This window comes from Lontra canadensis, unplaced genomic scaffold (assembly GCF_010015895.1).
Source record: "Lontra canadensis isolate GAN:19392208 unplaced genomic scaffold, GSC_riverotter_1.0 scaffold451, whole genome shotgun sequence".
NCBI lineage: Eukaryota > Metazoa > Chordata > Mammalia > Carnivora > Mustelidae > Lontra > Lontra canadensis.
In genome coordinates this window covers 63,640-85,506 of record NW_022631444.1, presented here as the reverse complement: position 1 = coordinate 85,506, position 21,867 = coordinate 63,640, and the positions used below count along the sequence as shown (strand labels likewise).

The following is a 21,867-nucleotide window of genomic DNA, read 5'->3' as shown; positions in this document are numbered from 1 at the left end:
CCACCCTCCTTTCCCAGGCCTGCCCCAGCCCCAGGCTCTCCTCCCCCAGCAGCTTCAGCCCCTTACGATGACTGTCCTGTCCTGCAACCTGGGTGCCAGCATTCACCTGGTGTGTCAGGAGCAGGCAGGACATGGACAAGCCTGCCCTCTTTCTAGGTTACCCGGACCACATGGTGTTCTCTGAGTTCCGCCGCCGCTTCGATGTCCTGGCCCCACACCTGACCAAGAAACATGGGCGAAACTACATTGTGGTGGATGAGAGGCGGGTAGGTCTGGGCCCCAGAAGCCCACCGGACCCCCCTTCCTTCTGCCCAGACCCCTCCGAGCAGCTACCCCTCGTCCCCTTGAAAGAGCCCGGCTGCCCCTTGCTCAGGCTCCTGGTTTTGGCCACCCAGGGTCAGAACAGGGGCCCATGGCCACCAAGCTGTGCCGGTCGGGAGAAGGTAGCCTGGGGCGTGGACTGTAGGGATTGGAGAAGAGCCACCCTCTTTGGAGGCCAGAGTTGGGGGTCTCTGCTCTCTAGTGAGCTCGTCATCATCTACGCAAGTCTCCCAGGTGGCAGATAAGAACTAGTGTTTTGGGTGTTACCCCGGGTAGCCCCTGGGCCTTGCCTCCTGAGTCACAGACCCACATTCACAGACACCTCGGAAACTTCTCTCCATCCAGGACTGCCAGTGTCCTGGGCGACCTTGGTGTACATGTAGATGACCCACCCCACAGCACCCTTCTCTCTGACCCCTGACCTTTATTCCAGCTTCCCACTCACAGCTACACCCAGGACCTTGTCACCCCTGGAAATGCTTCACCTCAGAAATCTTAAATCCCAACATGGCCTCCCCTGCCCACAGCCTCCTGCCTGAGCACCTCACTTCTCTCCCCGTCTCAGGACACCTGCTCTTTGACCCTGTTGAGACCTCTCACTTCTGGACCCCACCGCATTTTCTCTGCTCTGTCCATTTCCTTCTGACTTTCTTTTCCACTCAGTCTCGATATCCTGCTCCAGCCCTCCGGTCACTTGGCCCTCATCACCCTCAGCTCTCCCATGCCTCCCACAGTACCTGCCCTGCCCAACCCCCACGCTGAAGGGCCAGCCTCTGGGCATCTGCACTCCTCCGTCTGGGGTTCCCAAGGGCTAGGGGAGAAAATTATACAACAGATGGACTCGAACTCCTACCAGTTCATGGTCTCCAGCCTCAACTGGGCCCTTGACATGGCCCAGCAAGTTTTTCATAATGACCCATCCTTCCCCAGCCCCTGTTCCAAGCTCCTTCCCTGCTATTGTTACCCTGCCTTCCCAGGTCATCTGCTCAGCAGTTGACCTTGCCTCTAAATGATAATAAAATCAAGGCTCCTTTTCCTTCTGTACACTTCTCCTCAGGTGCCCTCCTGTCTCGGTGGGAGAGGTGTCCCTCCCCTCATCCAGTCCCTTCCTCCTGTGCTTTGGAATCCATTACCCGGGGATCCTCAAAAGCCCGCTCTCTCCGTGCTGTTTTCTCTCTCCTGTTCCTTCAGCCTCTCCTCCGCTGGCTCTTTCTTCCCAGTGGAAAGATTAGTGGAACCCGGCCCTGACACCCTGGGCCCGGTCTTCTCTCGCCCACCACCTTCCATGTTGCCAGAGCTAATGGCCACCTTACTGTGCTTCTTGGCAACATCTGGCTCTTGACAACTCTGTTCTCTGCTGAGCTTTTTTGCTGCCATTCCTGGCTTTGCCTTTGTCCCTCTAAGCGTCCTTTCTTCTACCTGCCCCTGAAGTAAAGGTCTCTCTCTTCCTTGAGCCGCTGTCCTTGGCCGTCTGTGCTTTCTAGTCTACAACCTCTTCCCAGCCAACCTCATTCACACCCATCACTTCAATTACCACATATGTATTGACGACTCCCAAATCAATACCTGTAGCCCAGGCCTCTCCCCTGAACCTCAGCTGTGCATTTCTATCTGCTGCTTTCTGGACTTTTCTACCTGTGTGCCTTGTAGCATCTCAAACTCACGTGTTCAGACCACATGGATTCCATCCCCTCCCCAACCTACTTTAACTCTTCCATTTCCTCCGTTGGAGAGTGGCACCATTTTCTGTTCAGCTACATAAGTCAGAAACCTCCGTGCAGTGTCCCTGCCCCACTTCCTCACACTTGCAGGTGCCAGGCGCTGTCTCCTTCACATGCCCGGCACTTCCATCTCTCTCTTCCCTCTGGGTCATGCTCTAGCCTCCTCTCCTGTGAATCCCTCCAGTAGGTGCCTGAGGGGTCTCCATCCATTCTCCCCCCGTGTGCCAGTGGGGATCCCTGGAAAATGCCAATCCGATCGTGTCCCTGCTTGACCGAACCCTCCAGGGCCTCTCAGCGCACATGGGCTACTGTCCACCTTTCTAGTTGTACCTTAACCGCCCTACTCCCTTCCCTCCCGAACTGCCTGGTTTCCTCGGTACATTGTCTGCCTTGTGCGTCCATGCCTTTGCTCTTGCTTGTTCCTCCGCCCGCCCGAAATGCCCTCTCCGTGACCTTGGCTAATTCTTCCTTGTAACTGAAGACAGCACGAACTACACCTCGCCTCCTCCAGGATGCCTTCCATGATCCCTTGCCTGACTTCGGTGCCTCCTCCTCTGTGTATTTCACTAATTCACTTGTCTCACTCCCCAACAAGACAGCTTACTGCTCTCCTAGTCATCCTTACGTCCCAGGAATCGCTACAGCCTGATTCTGTGGAAGCCCACCAAAGGCGTTGGCTGAATGACTAACAGATTGTCTCAGCAGAAGCCGGGGAAGGAGTCGTGCCTGGGCCAAGGAAGCCCGACGCGGAGATGGGGGGAGGCCCTTGGCCTCCCTGACAGAGGCCTCTCTCTGCAGGCGGTGGAGGAGCTTCTGGAGTCCTTGGACCTGGAGAAGAGCAGCTGCTGCATGGGCTTGAGCCGGGTGAGTGGTCGCTCAGGAGGCCAGTAGGGCCCAGCCCTCACTCTCTGGTCCCCTTATCCCAACAGCTGGCCCTCCCCTTCTGCAGCAAACTTGACTTCCCTCCCTCTGAATAACCACTCATTTGGTGCCTTGAACACCCCAGTGACGTTGGGAGGCGGAGTGGGTTGGAAGGTGGCCCTGAACTTGGCCTGAGTCCCGGTGTGGGGAGTAGGGAAGACAGAAGGGAGGAAAGCTGGACAAAGCAGGAAGGCAGCAGGCGGAGAGTTCCAGAGCCCCCGCCCCTTCCCCCCCACCCCCCTGGGCTGCCAGGGTCCCAGAAGAGCAAGCAGGACGCTGTGAGGCTGTGCTGCCACCACCTGCCCACAAGCCCAGTTCCTCACCTGAATGGAACGTGGTGTCTAAGACTCAGGCACGCCCGCGCCCGGGTGCCAGTCTGCCACATCACTCCACGCCAAAGGCCAGGCAAGCGTCCCTCCCACGGGCAGGAGTCCTGCTCACCTCTCGCTCCTCAGACTGGGAGGCCTGACGGGTGGCATCCACGTATGTGCTCCCAGGGCCGGGGCGGGGGGGGGGGGCGCTTGGGAGCCCGGGAGGGGGTTCCGAACCTCCTTACCTGTCAGCAGGGAGTGGGGGAGCCCAGGGTGCCTCATGGGGAGTGTGGCGGGGACACAGATGCTCGCAAAAAAGGCCTGGTGTCGCTTGTCCGCTCTGTTCTCTCGGTTCTGTCTTCTGAGTCTCAGTCCCGCCCCGTTGCTTTCCCATCTCCTGTCTGCATCTGTCTGCGCTGGTTTTCCCTTTTCCTTTTGGCCCTGGCAGCTCCCGGCTCTGTCATTTTCCGTTTTTTTCCTTGTTCTCTAGGTCTTCTGTGGGCTCGCTCTTTCTGTGTCATTTTTCTGGTTTTGGTCTCTTGCTGTGCCTGACTCCACTTCTCATCCCGGGCTTTCTGTCAGCGCGGGAGCTGCTGGCTGAGCTTCCTCCCTGGGAAGCCTGCAGACCCAGGCTGAAGCAAAGCCTCTCGGTGTCTTGGGCGGTCTCCTGCCCCCCTTCCCCCCGCCTGCAGGCTGGGCTGCTGCTGGCTGGCATGGGGGTGTCATCTCCTCCAGGGCATGTCTTGGGCAGGAGAGGGCCTGCATGGGCTGGTCCTCTTCCCAGCTACCCTCACAGCCCCACTGCTTCGTCCCAGGTGCCAGGCCGAGGTGGGCGAGCCCCAGGGCCCACTCACGCTCACAGAGACATTAGGGGCAAAGTGGGATGTTTGCTCACATCTGACTTGGGAGAGCAATTTCAGGGCCTCTAGGCTGTGGTCGGACCAGCTGGCGAGCTGGCGAGAGCTCGTCATATTGCTTCGGAGGACGGGGTCACAGTCTGAGCCCATGGGACCCTGAGGGTTCAGGCAGGGTGAGAGAGGATCCTGAGGGCCTCCTGGTATCATTTGTAAAATGTGTATGGATGTGTCTGTTGGGGAAGGACAGGGCCCTAAGCTTTCACCCAGTACTCAAAAGGATTCCTAACCCCGCTAAGGTAGAGCTGCATGACCAAGGCCTCAGGTTCCCCGCCCCAGCCCTGAGGCCATCTTTTCTCATCTCACCCTGAGGCAGTGAGAATGGGGGGCCACTCTCCAGCCCCTAACCCTCCGCCTCCTTTCTTCTGCATCAGTCAGACCAGCTATGTGCCCTGACCATGAGCCCCTATGTCCGCCTCCGGGCAGGACTTGGCTATTTCCCACCCCCGGTGGAATCTCAGGCTCACACATTGTGAGAAATCAAGGCTCAGGTAGGGCTTGAGGCCCGTGGGAGATCCTGGGCACCCAGCGCGAGGGCAGGGATTTGGGGAAGCAAGCGTTTGCTGACGCTGGCTTTCTCCTAGGCCAGCCCCAGGGGACTAGGTTTCTGTGGAGTCGCCAGAGGCAAACCTTTCTCAGCAGTGTAGGCCTTCTCTCCACTTCTCCCCTGAAGGGAGGCCTGGGGATACTGTACAGACTGGTTCTGAGTGTTTCCCGTGCTCTTTGACCCACAGAAGGGAATTTTCTGTGTTCTGGGCAAGGTGGAGGTGGGCACATGCCTAGGTGTCCTTTTGCCCTCTGTGAGTATCCCAGAGTCTTCGCTCACCTGTATATTTTTCCCCCTCTTCTTCTCTTAGCAGGGAACACTTTACCCAGCCCCAGTTCTGAGCACCAAAGAGGGAGAGGAAATGCTGGCTGTGGGGGCGCCCAGCTGGTTCCTCTCCTGTCTGCCCTCCAGCCCCCAAACCTGTAGGACAGGTCCCTTGATTGGGCCGGCCCCCACCCACCCCCCCTGGCGTTTTCATGAGCTGAAACCTGGGTGTGTGTGTGGGGGTGGGATGCTGGCACATGAAAGAGGAGGCTGTCTGAGAGGAGACCAAGTGGGGGGGCCCACCCTTTCTCTGCGCACAGCTTCTGGACCTTTCTCTCCTTACACACTTTCACCACCATCTACTTGGCCTGATCCCAGGCAGCTGGCACCTGCGGTTGGGCCCTTGAGTGGGCTCTGGGCACAGGGGGCACGGACATTGTTGCTGGCAGTCCTGGGGGGAGGAAACCTGGGGGAAGAGGATGTTGCTGAGGGCTATCCTGTCCCCATTTGACTGTAGCTGCTTTATTTCCTTCTTGCCCCAGATACAGATACCTTCCCTTTGCCCTCCCTCTCCTTTTATCTCTCTTTGAAGTTGGATTTCCCACCTTCCTCCTCCTCTTCCAGAAAAGTCTCCCCAGCCCCCGGCCTGGCCCTCTTCCCTTAGTCTTCCTGGGGCCTCTCCTTGTTCCTTCCCTCCTCTCTTGTTCCCTTGGATCTTCCGGTTCTTCCCTGGAGGCTGAGGGCCACCTCCCAGGCCTGCTGGTGTCCTGCGCCCCCAGCCCATCTCCTGCCTCTGTCTGGCCTGCTTCCCCACAGGTGTTCTTCCGGGCCGGCACATTGGCTCGGCTGGAGGAGCAGCGGGACGACCAAACCAGCAGGAACCTAACCCTGTTCCAGGCGGCCTGCAGGGGCTACCTGGCCCGCCAGCACTTCAAGAAGAAAAAGGTGCTGTTTCTGGGGTATCTCCATCCCACTCCCTGGCCTAGACAGCGAAGTGGAGTTCCTGGGGTGGGGGTGGGGGTTCAAGGGAAGGTGCTGGAGCAGAGGCTGGTCTTGGGACCACAAGTTATTGTCACCTGGGGGAGAAGAAGCAGGGCCCTCCTAGGGCCACCATGCCCAGGGCCAGGGTGGGGGATGGGCAGCTCCTTGGTGCCAGCAAGTGTGCTGATTCTACACGGCCCGGTCATGGGGCGGGGGTGGGGGGCAGTGGCTAGGCGAAGGTGGGCTCTGGCTCCTAGGCTGCTCCATGAAGATTAAGGAGCTGTGTCAGTGACTCCTTTTCTTATTAGCAAGTCCATAAAACAGCCAGCACCGCCGCCTCTTGTGTTTCAGCAAGATTAGGTTTTATAGCACATCGAGGCCAGGGTGCTGGAAATAATCAGGCAGCAAATAAAGCAGATGAAATTATTCCTAATGACGCCAGAGCGGTTAGTGCCCAGTGCGGTGCTCCCAGGGCCGAGCTCTCGGCCGCCCACTCTCTGAGGGCCGGGGAGAGGCTGGGAGTGGGGGTTGGGGGGCACAGGCAGTGTTCAAACTGGGGTTAAGGGGTCCAGAGGAGCAGCCCTGTGGCTGTGCTGGTGATAGGCAGGGGGAGGGGCGATCCTGGCTGGGCTTGGGACTGAGAGCTGTGTGTGCGCCACCGTCACCCCAACTTAGATCCAGGACCTGGCCATTCGCTGTGTGCAGAAGAACATTAAGAAGAACAAAGGGGTGAAGGACTGGGCCTGGTGGAAACTCTTTACCACCGTGCGGCCCCTCATCGAGGTACAGCTGTCCGAGGAACAGATCCGGAACAAAGACGTACGTAACGGCTCGGGCAGGGCCTACTCTTTGGAACAGGACTAGTTCACCCATGTGGGCAGAAAGTCTTGCCAGCTCGTCCTGGGCTCCCAAGTACTCTTTATTTAGTCCAGAGAGCCAATGTCCTTGAACAATGCCCGTCAAACAGAAGGCATCCCTCCGGAGCGCTGGCTAAGCCGCCGGGTAGCCTCTTGGTATAAAATCTCGGGCATCCTCAGCATCTGGGGAAGGGTCTAGGATCAGAGCCCCTGGGAGGCAGGGGCTCCCTATTCCCCGTGTCCTGGCTGGAACTTCACCAGCCTCATTTAGCCCCACAGTGCAGATTCCAGGCCCCAGCCTCTTACAGAGCCTCTGGCTCAGTCCGCCTTCTTCCCTACACCCAGGAAGAGATCCAGCAGCTGCGGAACAAGCTTGAGAAGGTGGAGAAGGAGCGCAATGAGCTTCGGCTCAACAATGACCGGCTGGAGACCCGGGTCAGTGACTCCCAGGGCCAGGCCTACTGGCCCACCCATGCAGGGTGCCAGGTCCAGGAGCCCCCCCCCATCCCCAGGGTTCTAGCTGAGTGAGGCAGGCATTTCAACTGGTGGCGACTCCCTCCCCCCCACCCCAGATCTCAGAGCTGACATCGGAGCTGACTGATGAACGTAACACGGGAGAGTCCGCCTCCCAGCTGCTGGACGCCGAGGCCGCAGAGAGGCTCCGAGCCGAGAAGGAGATGAAGGAGCTGCAGGTGAGGACAGGGCCAGGGTGGAGACCGCCGTGCTAGCTACCACCGCGCTCTGGCGTCCATCTGCTCCCCCCTGGGGACGGGTGGCCCGGCACCCCTATCCGCCCGGGGTAAGCACGTGCCCGTGGTCTGCATGGCTCGGGGTCTTGGCTGGGCCTGGGTGAGGGGCTGAGCTGGCAGCCTCACAGGCCTCCCTTCCGCAGACCCAGTACGATGCGCTGAAGAAGCAGATGGAGGTGATGGAGATGGAGGTGATGGAGGCCCGCCTCATCCGGGCAGCAGAGATCAACGGGGAGGTGGACGATGATGATACGGGTGGGTCTGAGGCCCAGGAGCTCAGGGGGGCCTGAATGGCAAGCTCGGATACCACCCCCAACCCCCACCCCCAGGCAGCCCCGGCCCCGGCCTGTCTCCCTCCTGGAGCTGGGCCAAGGCTACAGTAATCGACAAGAGAGTTGAGGTGCCAGGAAACGCAAGGGATTATCGTGGAGGTCTGTGAGAGCCATGATAAGGACAGGGTCCGAGGGCCATGGTCTGCGGGTCCCTGGGAGAGACAGCCACACACCCTCTCTAGTCTTTCCCCGGCTTGGGGGGAAGCCATCATTCCAGAGACCTTCCTGAGTCCCTCTGGCTAATGCCACCTGCTGCCCCTCCCCGTCCCATCCTTCTCCCCCTCCACCCCTTGTCCGGGACTCTCAGCACCCCAGTCCTCCCTTGTCGGCCCCACCCCCACAGGCGGCGAGTGGCGCCTGAAGTACGAGCGAGCCGTTCGGGAGGTGGACTTCACCAAGAAGCGGCTCCAGCAGGAGTTCGAGGACAAGCTGGAGGTGGAGCAGCAGAACAAGAGGCAGCTGGAGAGGCGGGTGAGGCTGGTGGTAGGATTGGAGGCCGTGGGCCCTGGAGGGGCGTGGTGCCCTGGGAACACTGGGGAGGGGTTGGCGGGTTAGCCTCTCAGGCTGCAGACGCCCAAGGGCAAATCGACTCCATCCCTCATCCCTGGATCTCTCCCTTGCTCGCCCCCCTCCTTCTCCTCCCCTTCTCCACTTCCGGGCCTCTCCCCGGTTGCTGACCCCGCACCCCGTCCGCACCCTAGCTCGGGGACCTGCAGGCAGACAGCGACGAGAGCCAGCGGGCCCTGCAGCAACTGAAGAAGAAGTGCCAACGGCTGACAGCTGAGCTGCAGGACACCAAGCTGCACCTGGAGGGCCAGCAGGTCCGCAACCACGAGCTGGAGAAGAAGCAGAGGAGGTGGGTGGGTCTCCTGCCCTGACACACACGAGACTTCCTGGGGGCCTCCCCATCCAGGGAAGGGAGAAGGAAGGAGGGCTTGAATTTGGCCGCATGGTCCCTTGGCCTAGAATGGGAACAGGCCTCTCTGACCTCCGAGGAGCCCTCAGGCCCTGTCCCCACTGAAGGCCTGTTCAGGCCTTGGCTCTCGGACCCGCTCCCTGCAGCGTGTGCCCGTCACCCTGCCTGGGCCCAGCAAGGACGAAGCTCCCACCAGGCCCCGTGCAGAAAGCATCTTCGCCCCTCCCTGGCCCTTGCCCCCACCCAGCTCCCCACGTCTCACTCGCCTCAGCCACACAGACGCACTCTCCTGACTAATGTTGTTGAACTACCGTGCCACTTCCATCTCATTATGGTAATGACACAAAGGAGGGGGGCAGCCCTCACAGGATCAGATCCAATCTAAATTAATTTCCCTGGCTGGGGATGGGAATGGGACGCCTTTATTAGCTACACCGGGGGACCCACACACCCTGGGAACAGCAGGGGGGCCCAGGGAGTGGGAAGAGCGCCTGGTTGCCCTCTGCAGGGGAGGGCTTCTCAGCAGAGGCCCCCGGTGCCTTTGTGAAGGGACAGCCCCACACCCACGACCCTGGGGGTGAGCAGGGCAGAGCTGAGTCCTTCCTGTGACCCTGAGTTACCCTCAGCTTCCTGGGCACTCTGCTGTCCTCCCAGCTGGGTCCCGCCAACGGTGAGAGGAGCTGGGAGATCTTATTCCTCCCTCCCAGCACTGTGCCTCTCTGCCTTTACCCACCCCCCCATTCACTAGAGGCGGTTCACCCTTAGTGGGACCCCTTCTCCCAAACACCCCCGCCATGGCAGTGCCAGCCTGGCCTAGTTACCAACTCGCCGCACTCCCTGCTGGGCAACTTATTAGGTTTCATTTGAGCTGCCCGGAATTTGCTTACCCTTTTTTTTTGATGTGGGGTTGGGTTGGGAGGGAGTCTTTCAGTATTTTCGAAGCGAACCTTATTAGCTATTCGGGGAAGGTGTTAAGAGGAATTTCAGCAATTTGCTCCTTATTTAGAGTCACTGGGCGGGGAAATAGGAGGCTGGGAGGTAGAGGAGCCAAGAAAGGGGCCAGCACCTGCAGGCTGGGCATGGTGGGACAGCTGGCTTCCATTGGCAGGGGATGGGGTCCTGGGGGGGACATGGGTACTGCTGGGCCACATGGCCCTGGCCAGGGGCTGGCACTGAGAGGTGGGGGCTGGAGCCAACTGCCACTCTAGAGTGGCCAAATGGAACCACGGAAAGTGAGTTAGATGAGGCAACGGCGTCCCTTTCTACATATCTCTGAGCCCACTCTGCCCTCACCCTGGTCCCACATTCTTTGATCTGTGGAAACAGAAAAAAGTTAAGACAACAACGGAGAGCCTGTCCCCCTCTTCCCTGGAGCAGCCTGTCCACTGCTTCCCCAGAAGCAGTCTGTGGGCCCCTCCTCAGCTCACCTAGTATAAGGGCTCTTTAGACCACCTCAGTGAAATGCTCCCCATCCCAGAGCAGGCGGCCAGTTGGGCCTTGATGGCCTGTGAGCCTGGGTACCACCTCACCGCTGCCTCCCACTTCTGGGCTGTGTAAGGAGTCCCCCTCTGCTTGCACCCTGTCTGCATCCGTGGCCCTGCTTCCTGGCAGCCTCTGGGTGATGGAGACCCAGACTCTTCCCTGCCCTGGCAGGGTCACCTTGGCCGTCCCTGCTTCCTCACAGGTTCGACAGCGAGCTCTCGCAGGCTCATGAAGAGGCCCAGCGGGAGAAACTGCAGCGGGAGAAGCTGCAGCGGGAGAAGGACACGCTCCTCGCCGAGGCTTTCAGCCTGAAGCAGCAACTGGAGGTGCGTGGGCCACCCACCGTCCGTCCCCCGTCCCCACTCCCACCCCCAGACAAGAGCTGGTCCCAGGCCAGCCTCATCTTCTCTTTCGTTCCAGGAAAAAGACATGGACATCGCCGGATTCACCCAGAAGGTGGTCTCCCTGGAGGCCGAACTCCAGGACATTTCTTCCCAAGAGTCTAAAGATGAAGCCTCTCTGGCCAAGGTCAAGAAACAGCTCCGGGACCTGGAGGCCAAGGTCAAGGATCAGGAAGAGGAGCTGGATGAGCAGGCGGGGACCATCCAGATGCTGGAGCAGGTGCCGCATAGTCTGCCCAAGGGGGGCCCCACCATTCCCACAGCTAACCCAGGGGGTAGCTGGGGTGGAGGGGGTGGCAGGGGAGGGCAAGTTCCCACGTGCCGTCAGTCCTTCGTTCCCTTACTCACAAAGTACTGAGGGAGCACCTGATCTTTGCCAGACACAGTATGAAAATAATTAAGCTTTCGTCCTGCTTTGAATAATCTTGATTGAGCTTTAGTATTGAGGGGTTCAGGATGCCCGGCAGCCAGAAGGCCACGTGCCCACCCGGCCTGCCACTGAGCCACCGTGTCAGTTCAGAGAGCTAGAGCCTGATGGCCAGATGGAAAAGCTGCCCAACTGTCCCCATGTCTGGCAGCCTGCTCTGGGCCAGCGTCAGACATCTAGTAAGGGGATTTGGCTTCTCTGGGGAAGCCGGCTGCCCCAGGAGCAAGGTGGGAGCTCCGGGAAGTGCTGGCAGAGAAACTCCCTGCCCCTGAGCCCAGGGAGAGCCATCCTGCAGGGGGTAGGGGGCTGCTCAGAAAGGAACCCGGTCCCTCCCCTCCCCGCCCCCACTCCCTCCCCTGCAATCACCTCCAGGCCAAGCTACGTCTAGAGATGGAGATGGAGCGGATGAGACAGACCCATTCCAAGGAGGTGGAAAGTCGGGATGAGGAAGTAGAGGAGGCCCGGCAGTCATGTCAGAAGAAGGTAAGGGAGCGGGCACTCAGCATGTCCAGGACGAACCCTGCCTCTCCCATCACTGCTTTAAAGTAAGGGGCTTTCTGGTTCCCTCCCTGAGCCACACTATCATCCATTGCCATTCTGGACCTGAGATCCTGGCCTTGGCTGGGATGTGTGCCCTCAGGGACTATGGAGAAAGCTTGGTCCTTTGAGGGACGCACGCTCCCTGCTTTCTGGGCACTCAGCGATGCTGGCCTGGCCTGCCCACTCTAGAATGAAGCCTTCCACTCTGCGTGGGGCTGCGGTGCACGGCCTGCCATCCCTCCTCCCTCTCCCAGGCTGCTTTGAAACCCTGGGAACTTTGAATTCGGGGTCTGACCCCTCTGGGATCTGCTCAGCCTCCCCCACAGTTTTCCCAGTTTCCCCAGTGATAGGGGGAGGAGGGGGAGGGATCCAGAAGGGAAGGGGCCCGGCTGGCACCGGACACTGAAGGGACTGCCGGGCCTCTGTCCCCACGGCCCTCCAGTTGAAGCAAATGGAAGTGCAGCTTGAGGAGGAGTACGAGGATAAGCAGAAGGTGCTGCGAGAGAAGCGAGAACTGGAGAGCAAGCTCACCACGCTGAGTGACCAGGTGAGCGGAGCCTGCTGGCTGGGCGCGGCCTCAGTGAGGTGACTTTCAGGGATACATAGCTGGGCAGGGGGCGGGAGTGGGGGGCAGGCTCTGTGGAGCCCACTGTCAGCACATGGAGAATGGGGTGGTTACCACGCAGAGCCCACCCTGGCTTCTCTCACCGGCTAGCCTGAGCCCGGCACGTCCTCCATTGTTGCGTGTTCGGGGGGCTCTAGAATAAGGGCAGGCGTGAAGATTGTGCGTGGGGGAGACAGGAAGAGGCTCTGTGGGGGAGGCCAGAGCCCCAGCTCCTGCTGTGCGCCCAGGTGAGCCAGAGGGACCTGGAGTCCGAGAAGCGGCTCCGGAAGGACCTGAAGCGCACCAAGGCCCTGCTGGCGGATGCCCAGATCATGCTGGACCACCTGAAGAACAACGCCCCAAGCAAGAGGGAGATCGCCCAGCTGAAGAACCAGGTGTCTGGACAGAGAGGGGGTGGTCAGCTCCAAGGGGCAATAGCACGCCTATGATTTTAGTTCTTTCTCTCCCTCCCTTCCCCTGCCAGGGATTCTTGAGTCCTTGAGAAGGAAGGTAATGGGAGGGGGAGAAGCCACTCATAGCTGTAGACTCCTAGGATCTGTGTGTACCAGATAGCATGACCGCCAAGCCCCAGGATGGCGTGAATGGGTCCCCACACCTGCCATCCCTGCCCTGGGAGACACCCGTGCGAGCTGGCCCAACAGGCCAGGGCTGGGCTCCTTCTCCCCTGCAAGCCCCCCCGCCAACCCTGTCCAGCCCTCCTGCCCCTGAGGCCTGGCTGAAATCTCTCCCTGGGGTGGGGATGGCCCTGTGTCCAGCTGGAGGAGTCCGAGTTCACCTGCGCCGCAGCCGTGAAAGCGAGGAAGGCCATGGAGGTGGAGATCGAAGACCTGCACCTGCAGATTGATGACATCGCCAAAGCCAAGACGGCGGTGAGGAGCAGGGGGTGTGGGCTGGGCTGGGGGCAGGGGTGGCTGAGGGAGAGTTGAGTGGGGACAGACGGGGGCCCTTCCCCTGCCCGATTCCTTGACGCCAGGGCTTTCTGCAGGGAGAGCGGGCCTCCCCTCCTTTGCCTCTCCCCACTCAGAGCACAGGCCCAGGAGGGGGGGTGAGGTGGAAGAGGGAGCCAGCAAGGGCCCATCTCCATGTTTAACCACCTGCCTGTGGGAGCTTGGCCACAGGCCCCGACACCATAAATAAAGGCAGCTAATGTGGCTAAGGGATGTAAACAGGTGCCTGGAGATCAGCCGAAGCACCGATAAGAGGATGGGATGGCTCTGGTTCCCTCCCCTTCCCCTGGCCAACCCCCTGACAAGCCCAAGCGGCAGCTAATTAGAGCTCTTATTTAATGCTTCCCTTTTAATTCCCTACCTCTCCTACGGCCCATCCGTTGGCCGGGAATGCATTACCGGGATACGGGCACCAGTACCTCCTTGGGCAGGGAATGGGGCAGCGGGGAGGCTGGGCTTGGCTCTGGGCTCCACAGACCCCCCCCATCTGGTCACCCGTCTGTTGAGGGATGCCAGTCTCCCGGGCTTGATTTATCTCTGTGACATTTGTGCTCCTCAGCAGTTTTCAGGTGAGTAATTCAAATTCTTTAATTGTGTTAAAAAAGGGCTGTTATAAAATTACCATTTTATTTAAATCTGAGTTAATAAATTTCTTGGCGGAGGCTTCCCCAGCTCCCCGCAGCCCGGTAACAAGATGGATGGGGCCGAGAAGGAGCCAACGCAGTCATTTTGGTTTGGAATTACAGGCTAATAGATTCATTCATTTCCTGAAGCTGCTGTTGGCTGTCTGCTTCCCTCCCCCCAGGAGTGGACTGACTGTGGGGCTGGAGGGCCCCGGAGCAGGCCATCCCAGGGGAGATGAGAATCCAAGCCAAGGGACCCTCGCACATTCGAGGGGTCCTTCCCTGAGGCCTGCAGGGGGCAGAGTGCGTGCAGGTTAGGGCACGGACTGCTAGGGCCAGGATGATGGGTCGTTTGTTCTGTGCAGACCTTTTCTGCCTTCTCATTAGCCTTCAGGAGCTGCCAGGAAGCAGCTGTCATTTAGCCCAGGGTCCGCCTGTGCCGCGAAGACAGCCTTTCGTCTGCTCCCTGAGCACCCCTGGGTCTGGACCCTGCCCCCCTGGCCGGCCCGGCCGCATCGTCACCCCCGCCCCATTGGAGACAGCGTGGGGAAGCTCAGACTTTCCACCAGGCGCCATTAGGCGCTGAGGCCCGATGCCCTCTGATCGGTCTTGCCTCCTTCCAGCTGGAGGAGCAGCTGAGCCGCCTTCAGCGTGAGAAGAATGAGATCCAGAGCCGGCTGGAGGAGGACCAGGAGGACCTGAACGAGCTAATGAAGAAGCACAAGGCAGCCGTGGCTCAGGTGCCCCACCACGCCCCTGCCCACAGACGCCGTCCCCGTGGTCCTCTTCCAAGGGCCCCACACGCCTCTTGTCTTGGGAGTGGGCCCCAGCCCTGTACCTGGCGTGTGGCGAACTGGGGTTTGTGTCCCCAGGGCAGCCCACATCAATGCTCACTCCTTTTTCCCAGGCCTCGCGGGACTTAGCGCAGATGAACGATCTCCAGGCCCAGCTAGAAGAAGCCAACAAGGAGAAGCAGGAGCTGCAGGAGAAGGTGGGGACTAGGGTCTCCCTTGGTAGAAAGAGGGTGCAGGGTGGCTGTATGTGCGGACAAGCCCCCAAGCTCACAGTATAACAGACGCTCCTCCTGCTCATCAGGAATCCACGGAGCAGTGTCTATGCGTGTGGAGGCCTAGGCCGGGAGCCATAACACCGTAGTAGACATTTTGGCTTCAGCTGCCTTACTTCACATCTCTATTCCCTCTCCGGTCCTTGGCTTTTCCCTTTCTCTCCAAAGAGCAAAATCTGTCAGCATTGGGCCAGGTGGGGCATGCCTCTGGCTCAGGGCCCCATCCTTCCCCGTCCCCTGGGTACCCATCCCTCCCTCCCTCAGCCTTCTGGTCACCATGGTGATCGTGCTGGGTCCAGACTCTGCGCCCTCCCTTCAGGGCTCAGTTCCTGCTTCTCTTCCTGCCCCTGCCCCCAGCTCCAAGCCCTCCAGAGCCAAGTGGAGTTCCTAGAACAATCCATGGTGGACAAGTCCCTGGTGAGCAGGCAGGAAGCTAAGATCCGAGAGCTGGAGACCCGCCTGGAGTTCGAGAGGACCCAAGTGAAGAGGCTGGAGGTGGGTGCACCCCCATCCTGGCCCACGGCCCAGAGCAGGGCCGGGCGGCCTCGGCGGCTGGAGCCACGCATGCTCAGCAGCCCTGGGCAGGCCACGGCTGCTCCTCGGAGGCCCCTGCCAGGCTGCCAGGCCAGCTGACGGGGCGGGTGTCTGCCCCCCACCCTCCCACCCGCCCGCCGCCTGCCCCTCCTGCTCTCTGGGCACCGCGGAACCAGCCTGCTTTACATTCTGTTTCCGTGCTTGCTTTCTGCCAAGGGACCAGAGCAGCTTAGCTTTTTGTCTTCATATTTTCCTCCACCATGAGCTCCCCCCGCCGGTCCCCTCACTCGCTCTCCGCTCTCCGGCAGGGTCATAAATATGCAGTGGATGCCGCCACTTCTGTGAGGGCTGAAGTCTGTTCTCTCATCTCACCGCGCACACACTCTCTCTCCCTTCCCATTTTTATTGCCTTTTTCCCTCAGTTCTTCCCACCCTTCCTGTCTCTGCTTTTTCTCCTCTCTCTTTGCTTGTCTCCATGTCTGCCCCCTTCTTTCCCGTCCCTTTGTATGTCTTCTCACCCACTCCTCGCTCCTTCCTTTCTCCCTGTCCCCTCCCTCCCCTCCCTCTGCTCCTCATTCTTGCCTTCGACCCTTCTCCCGTTCCTGCTCGCCCCTCTTCTGCTCTGTCTCGCTCTTCCTTTTCACGGGCAATCTCTGTGCTCCACATGCAGTCCTCTAGCTTCCAGGCCCCTGAAACCAGCCCGCCCAGCCCCGCCCTCTCCGGTAGAGCAGGTAGGAAGCACAAGGCAGGCAGAATTGTCTCCAGTGAATGCTTCTCTCGCCCTGTTTTTAAGTTCTCCTCCCACTCGAGCTTGTACGCGTGTCTAAGCACCGGCAGCTCTCCGTGAGAACTGTGTTCATGGGTGTGCGCGCTGAGGAGTGTCCCTGCCTCCTCCCCAGCAGCCCCTGGGGCCGTGGAGCAGGCACGAGGGTAGGGATGGGAAGAGGCGACCATGGGGCTGGCAGTGGGCATTGAGAGGGCATTCATCCCCTTGACGTGGGAAGAGAATACGGCAGAACCTCCCAAGACAAAGTCCCAGTCCTCAGGAGAGCCAGGGAGAGTTGGGAGGCTTAGTCATGTTCCTGTTCTGCCCACCACAACCCGGAATGATCAGTAATCTATATTTCCATCCCCATTTTGCATGCAGGAAGGGGTAAGGAGTTTGCCTTTGGTCACAGAGCTGTCGAGGGGCTGAAGAAGCCATTGGTCTGGTGGCTCTGGGGCAGATCTGTGCACTTGTCTCCTTTTCTTTTGGGCCTCAGACCCTTTCCTCAGCCCTGTCTCTGTATCCCTTCTGCCCGGAAAGGCAGTATTGTCCCTGAGACACACAGGATCTTAAATACAAATGGCCCTTAGAGATGGCATAGTCTAGTGCCATTATCTTAGCGACACAGAGGCTGGGGGGCCCCGAGGTAGAGATCCCACAGCCAGTCGGTGGTCAAACCCAAAGCAGGTCCTTCCCTCACACCCTACCCCAGCCTCTAGGTCATTTTTTTGCCTACGACCTGGTAAGGAAAAATGTATTCCATGTTTCTGGAAGAAGAGGGATGGCTGTGTGCTTAGAATCTGATGACTCTTTAGTCTCCTAATCCAGGAACTCTCAGCGAACCATTTACCTCCAAGTAAGAGATGTAGCTTCCAGAGCTGCTGGGTTCAGGGTCTCTGAGGGAAGTGGGGCTGACAGTGGAGGCCCCAAACTTGGCGTCAGGATGGGTAGGCCCAGGCTCTAGCCAGGGCACTGCTCCAGCCATGGGAGTAACAATGATGATGGTGATGGTGACCGTGATGGCACCTTTCATCGTCCCAGTCACCTTCACGTACCTGACCTTATTCAGTCTTTAAAAGACCCTGAGGGATGGGCTCCTGAGTGGCTCAGTCGGTTAAGCATCTGCCTTTGGCTCAGGTCATGATCCTGGGGTCCTGGGATCGGGCCCTGTGTGGGGCTCTGCTCAGCAGGGAGTATGCTTCTCTCTCTCTCTAACCCCCTCTGCCCCTCCCCCCACTGCTTGTTTTCTCTCTCTCTCAAATGAATAAATAAAACCTTACAAAAAAAAAAAAAAAAAGGCCCTGAGGAAGTAGTTGTTATCCTCCCATTTTACAGAAAGGCAAAGGAAGCCTCTTCAGAGGGCTTTAGTTCCTGCCCACCTACCGGTGAGTGGTGGTGCCAGAGCCGGATTCCAGTCCTCTGGACTCTGGAGCTCAGAGCCAGAGCCACTAGCTGATGTGTCCCGGCCTAGCTGATGGGCCTGTCTTCCCCGCCTCCCTGTCTAGAGCCTGGCCAGCCGGCTCAAGGAGAACATGGAGAAGCTGACGGAGGAGCGTGACCAGCGCACTGCCGCTGAGAACCGGGAAAAGGAGCAGAATAAGAGACTCCAGCGGCAGCTCCGGGACACCAAGGAGGAGATGGGCGAGCTCGCCAGGAAGGAGGCTGAGGCAAGCCGCAAGAAGCACGAACTGGTAATGCACCCCACCCACAGGGCCCTAAGCGCAAGGCTGGCTGAGTGGCTATATGCACACACATCCCCCCAGGCGGGTGGGGGTGGGCCATAAAGAAACCGGAGTTGAGATCATTGGGAGGAGGAGGAACATGTCAAGGAGACAGTCCAGGAAGTCCCAAAGGCAGGCTAGGGAGCCAAGGGTGGGGTACCCCAGTGTCCGTCAGGCGAACCCAGTCTGCGGAGCTCATGCCTAGCTAGGAGAGACTTAAAGCGGGCTTTTTCTGGAGCACCTGGATGAGAGACTAGCCCTCCCGGTGAACTGGACTGCCCACTCTGCCTCTTAGGAGATGGATCTGGAGAGCCTAGAGGCGGCTAACCAGAGCCTGCAGGCCGATCTAAAACTGGCATTCAAGCGCATTGGGGACCTACAGGCCGCCATCGAAGATGAGATGGAGAGCGACGAGAATGAGGACCTCATCACCAGGTGAGGGGGCCTCTGTGGCAGCAGCAGCGGCCCGCCCCAAGGCCCTCTGACCACCTCTGGATCAGGCCACAAGGTAGAACAGCTGCCACCTCTGTCTCCCTATCACTGAGTCACCAGCCCACCTTCCCCGCATCGCCAGACCCCAGCACGGACCCCATCCTGTAGCGACTGAAGGCAGGACGGGTGCCACCTGGGTGAGACATCCGCCCTCTCCCCGCCCCCCCCGCCACACCCCGTGCTCCCTCCCCGGGCCTCCCGGGAACCTGGCTCCCGTTCTCTGCCTGTCCTCGATGAGTTATTCCCCCGTTTAGCTGCATTTCCGATGGTGCCTGCCCCACTCTGGAGAGAGCAGAGATTTAAGGCCTGTGGTGCCTTGTTACCGTGCCAGAGATTTTCTCTCATAAAACCCACCCAGGGAATGGTTCAGGAGCGAGAGAGAGAGAGAGATTTGTAGTCAGGCTGACGAAGAAGCACAAGGCAGGTAGAACCAGCTCTGCAGGGTGGGGGTCAGGCCCTGGAGAAGCTCCCAAGGCTGCCTTTGGGCAGAACCCTGGCCCCCAGACCTGCCCCCTTCCCTGGTGAGCGCTGGTGCCCGGTCCTGCAGGCAGAGGGAGCCTGCTCCTTTCCACAGCAGGAGAACGGTGCCCCAGGGCAACCTAGACCTCCTTCTGAGGACAGCAGCGAGTGAGCACTGTCACTCACCCCGCCCCCCAACTGGTCTCCACCAGTCAGAGGCATCTCTTGCTGAAGAAAAAGGGGTCATCAGTGGAGAGGTCCACCTTGGTTTGCTCCCTTGTGATCTCCCTTGCCCACCATTTTCTTTCTGTTTCCAGTTTGCAGGACATGGTGACAAAGTATCAGAAAAGAAAGAATAAACCGTGAGGACTGGAGCGCACGCGCTCTCTGCCTCTCCCGTGGTGTCTAACCGCCCCTAACACTGGCTCCCCACCCAGGGCCCCTGCTGCATGCCGCACGTGGACACAGCCTCTCACACCTCCTCCAAGCTGGCCTCACGCTAACACTGCTGACTCTGTCCTGAGGCGAGGCGAGGCGAGGCGAGGCGAGGGGCCGGACCTGCCTTGGGGGTAGAGGACAGGCCACGAGGCAAACTCCCCCAGGAAGGTTTACAGCCTGGATGGGCAGGATGGGGGGCTCCCACAGAAAAGAGTGTTCAGCCTCAGTCTGCCTTCCTGAGCTCCGGCCTTCTCCTCCTCCAGAAAGCAGGTGTAGCTGCCTCCCCGGCCTATTTCACTGAGTGAAAATCTGATTGGGCTGGACTGGTCCACACCCTGGGGCTCCTTTGGAGCCTGTTCCACCCCCAAAAAAAGTGGGTAGGTTTCATTTTGGAAGGGCCCACCACCTCCCTGTGGCAGACAAGGGTACGAGGTGTGGGGCGACGTCTAGCAGTTTCTTATTTGGAGAAGGCATCCAGCCAGCTCCTCACGGGCTGCTTCCCCATGGCAAGAGAAGGGAACCCAGCCAGATGTGTTCACCTTGCTCCCTGCAGGCACCTTGGGCAGAGGAGGGTCCCCCCACCCCCAGGCGTTTGCGATGGTGCTTCCTGTCAGGTGATGGGAACCCCAGGAGATCCGCCCTCACCCTCCGATTCCTGCTTTCTGAGTGGTAGCGGGATGGTGGGAGCAGACGCGCGGGCCTTGAGGCCGATCAGAGTGATCCTCTGTCAAATTCATCAGGGCTGTTTGTTCGGAGGTGGTTTTTTTTTTTTTTTTTTTTTTTTACCGTGGCATTGGCTTTCCTCCCCTGACTCTCTCTTGCCTGGCAGGCCTCCTCCCCTGGCCGGGATGTGCTGGCGGCGGCGCCCAGGAGTCCGTGAGCGCTAATGATAAATGTAATAGTGTGTAACAGTGATAGAGGGCCGCTGGAGCCCGGTTGTCACACACAATTAATATCCCCCGCCATCCTGTCTCCGTTTGTTTGTTCCCCCGCGATTTGGCTCCCAGTTAACTAATAGCACATGAGCCTGGACATAAATTGTATTTGACTCGGGGTTTAATTCCGACCATTTAAAATTTCAACTGCCCCCTGAGCCCGCCTGCCCCTGGAGTTTGTTCACGGGCCTGATTATTTAAGGAAAAGAGCCTAAACATCATCTATAGGCTTGACACTAAAGGGAAGGTGAGGGCAGGCCGGGCGGCGTCTCCACCCATTTGCTGCTCTGAAGGGAAGGAGGAGAATTTGTATTCTGGGTCCATGGCTGCCTGTCCCCTGTGTGTTCCAGTCCTGCCATCCTTGGGCTGGAGGAGCTTCGAGGGCTGATAAAATGCGCATTTAAGATCATCTTCTAAACCATTGCCAGGCAGGGGCACACATGCACACACCCGGTGTGCACTCACGCAGGCGCGCTGGGGCGTGCAGGCCTCGCCACGGTCCCACTGCTGGCCGAGGTGGTGTGGCTCAGTGCTCAGCTGCTCTGGGCCCCAGCGCCAAGTTATCGAGCGAGCGAGTAAAGCGGGCAGAAAAATAATGTTTCGATTTACTTAGAGATACAGTTGTTATTGCCATAACCTTAATGAAAGCAGTAAACAGTGCAGTATTAAGGGAGATTTATACAGAAACACTTTTAACATGTAGACATAGATTTTGCGATGCACACAGAACCTCCTTTCTAAAGGCAATCAATATGGTTATAAACAGTGGTGATAAATTACGGGTTCTGAAGCCGGAGAAGGAGGTTTTTTTGCGTGGGTGTATAAATCAGGTGGTGCTGGTGTTCCGTGGGGCCTGTGCACCATAGTAAATCTGCTGGGCTCGGACAGGCACGGGGCTTGCATTAGTGGTTTCAGGGCTGTCTGCTAAACTCCTGTTTACCCGGGGTATCAGCCAGCCTCATCTTTGTTATAATTCTGTTTTTGATGGAAGGCCATAAAATATGACTCTTTGTTCCCCTCCCAATGGGTCATGCTCTCTCACAGTCTCCAGAATGGAGTCTGGCAGTTTCCTCTGTGTGTGTGTGTGTGTGTGTGTGTGTGAGAGAGAGAGAGACAGAGAACACACTTGCGTGCACAAACACGTACGCGTGCCTGTGTGGCTGTTTATTCAAGAACATAATTCAGGAATGGGGCTGCTCCTGTTGACACAGATGAAAGGAAATTTATATCAAGGAGAAATCCTTAGCATCTCCATAGCAGGGGAATGTGGGAGCAGACATTTTGCAGAATTCTAGAACATTATCAGAAGCCGTCCTAAGCCCCCGCTGCTTTGTAAAGGAGTTGCCGTGACTCCAGCCTCCAATTCTCACTCCTTTGGGCTTTTCTGCCAGTAGAGAGGGCTCAGGCTGGCTTGGGGAGATGCACAACTGGGAAGCGAGAGCAGGAGGCTGCCTGAGGGAGGGAGGAGGAGACTTGGATAAACAGACCCATTGTCTGGGACTATCTGAGGGCTCAGGTGGATCTCCAGGACACAGTTTGAATCCCAGAGCTGTTGCCAGCACCTCGGGAAATGGCGG

General features: G+C 58.8%; 1 protein-coding gene across 2 annotated transcripts in view; it reads left to right on the top strand.

Moving 5' to 3' along the window:
* The first annotated feature begins 94 nt into the window (after positions 1–94).
* Positions 95–21,867, top strand: part of LOC116863012 (unconventional myosin-XVIIIa) — a 29,694-nt gene continuing 7,921 nt past the window's right edge. The window contains exons 1-21 of one of the 2 annotated variants that reach the window (XM_032850485.1): positions 95–266; positions 2,841–2,906; positions 5,816–5,944; positions 6,656–6,799; positions 7,183–7,272; positions 7,410–7,529; positions 7,730–7,841; positions 8,262–8,389; positions 8,620–8,774; positions 10,519–10,642; positions 10,737–10,937; positions 11,517–11,627; positions 12,127–12,231; positions 12,537–12,683; positions 13,065–13,178; positions 14,503–14,619; positions 14,787–14,870; positions 15,303–15,440; positions 17,751–17,936; positions 18,262–18,401; positions 19,235–19,279. In XM_032850485.1, coding sequence (XP_032706376.1) covers positions 132–266; positions 2,841–2,906; positions 5,816–5,944; positions 6,656–6,799; positions 7,183–7,272; positions 7,410–7,529; positions 7,730–7,841; positions 8,262–8,389; positions 8,620–8,774; positions 10,519–10,642; positions 10,737–10,937; positions 11,517–11,627; positions 12,127–12,231; positions 12,537–12,683; positions 13,065–13,178; positions 14,503–14,619; positions 14,787–14,870; positions 15,303–15,440; positions 17,751–17,936; positions 18,262–18,401; positions 19,235–19,279 — 2,591 coding nt within the window. In that variant the 5' untranslated portion in view covers positions 95–131. The remainder of the gene's footprint in view (positions 267–2,840; positions 2,907–5,815; positions 5,945–6,655; positions 6,800–7,182; positions 7,273–7,409; positions 7,530–7,729; positions 7,842–8,261; positions 8,390–8,619; positions 8,775–10,518; positions 10,643–10,736; positions 10,938–11,516; positions 11,628–12,126; positions 12,232–12,536; positions 12,684–13,064; positions 13,179–14,502; positions 14,620–14,786; positions 14,871–15,302; positions 15,441–17,750; positions 17,937–18,261; positions 18,402–19,234; positions 19,280–21,867) is intronic. The other variant, XM_032850486.1, reaches the window with a different exon arrangement.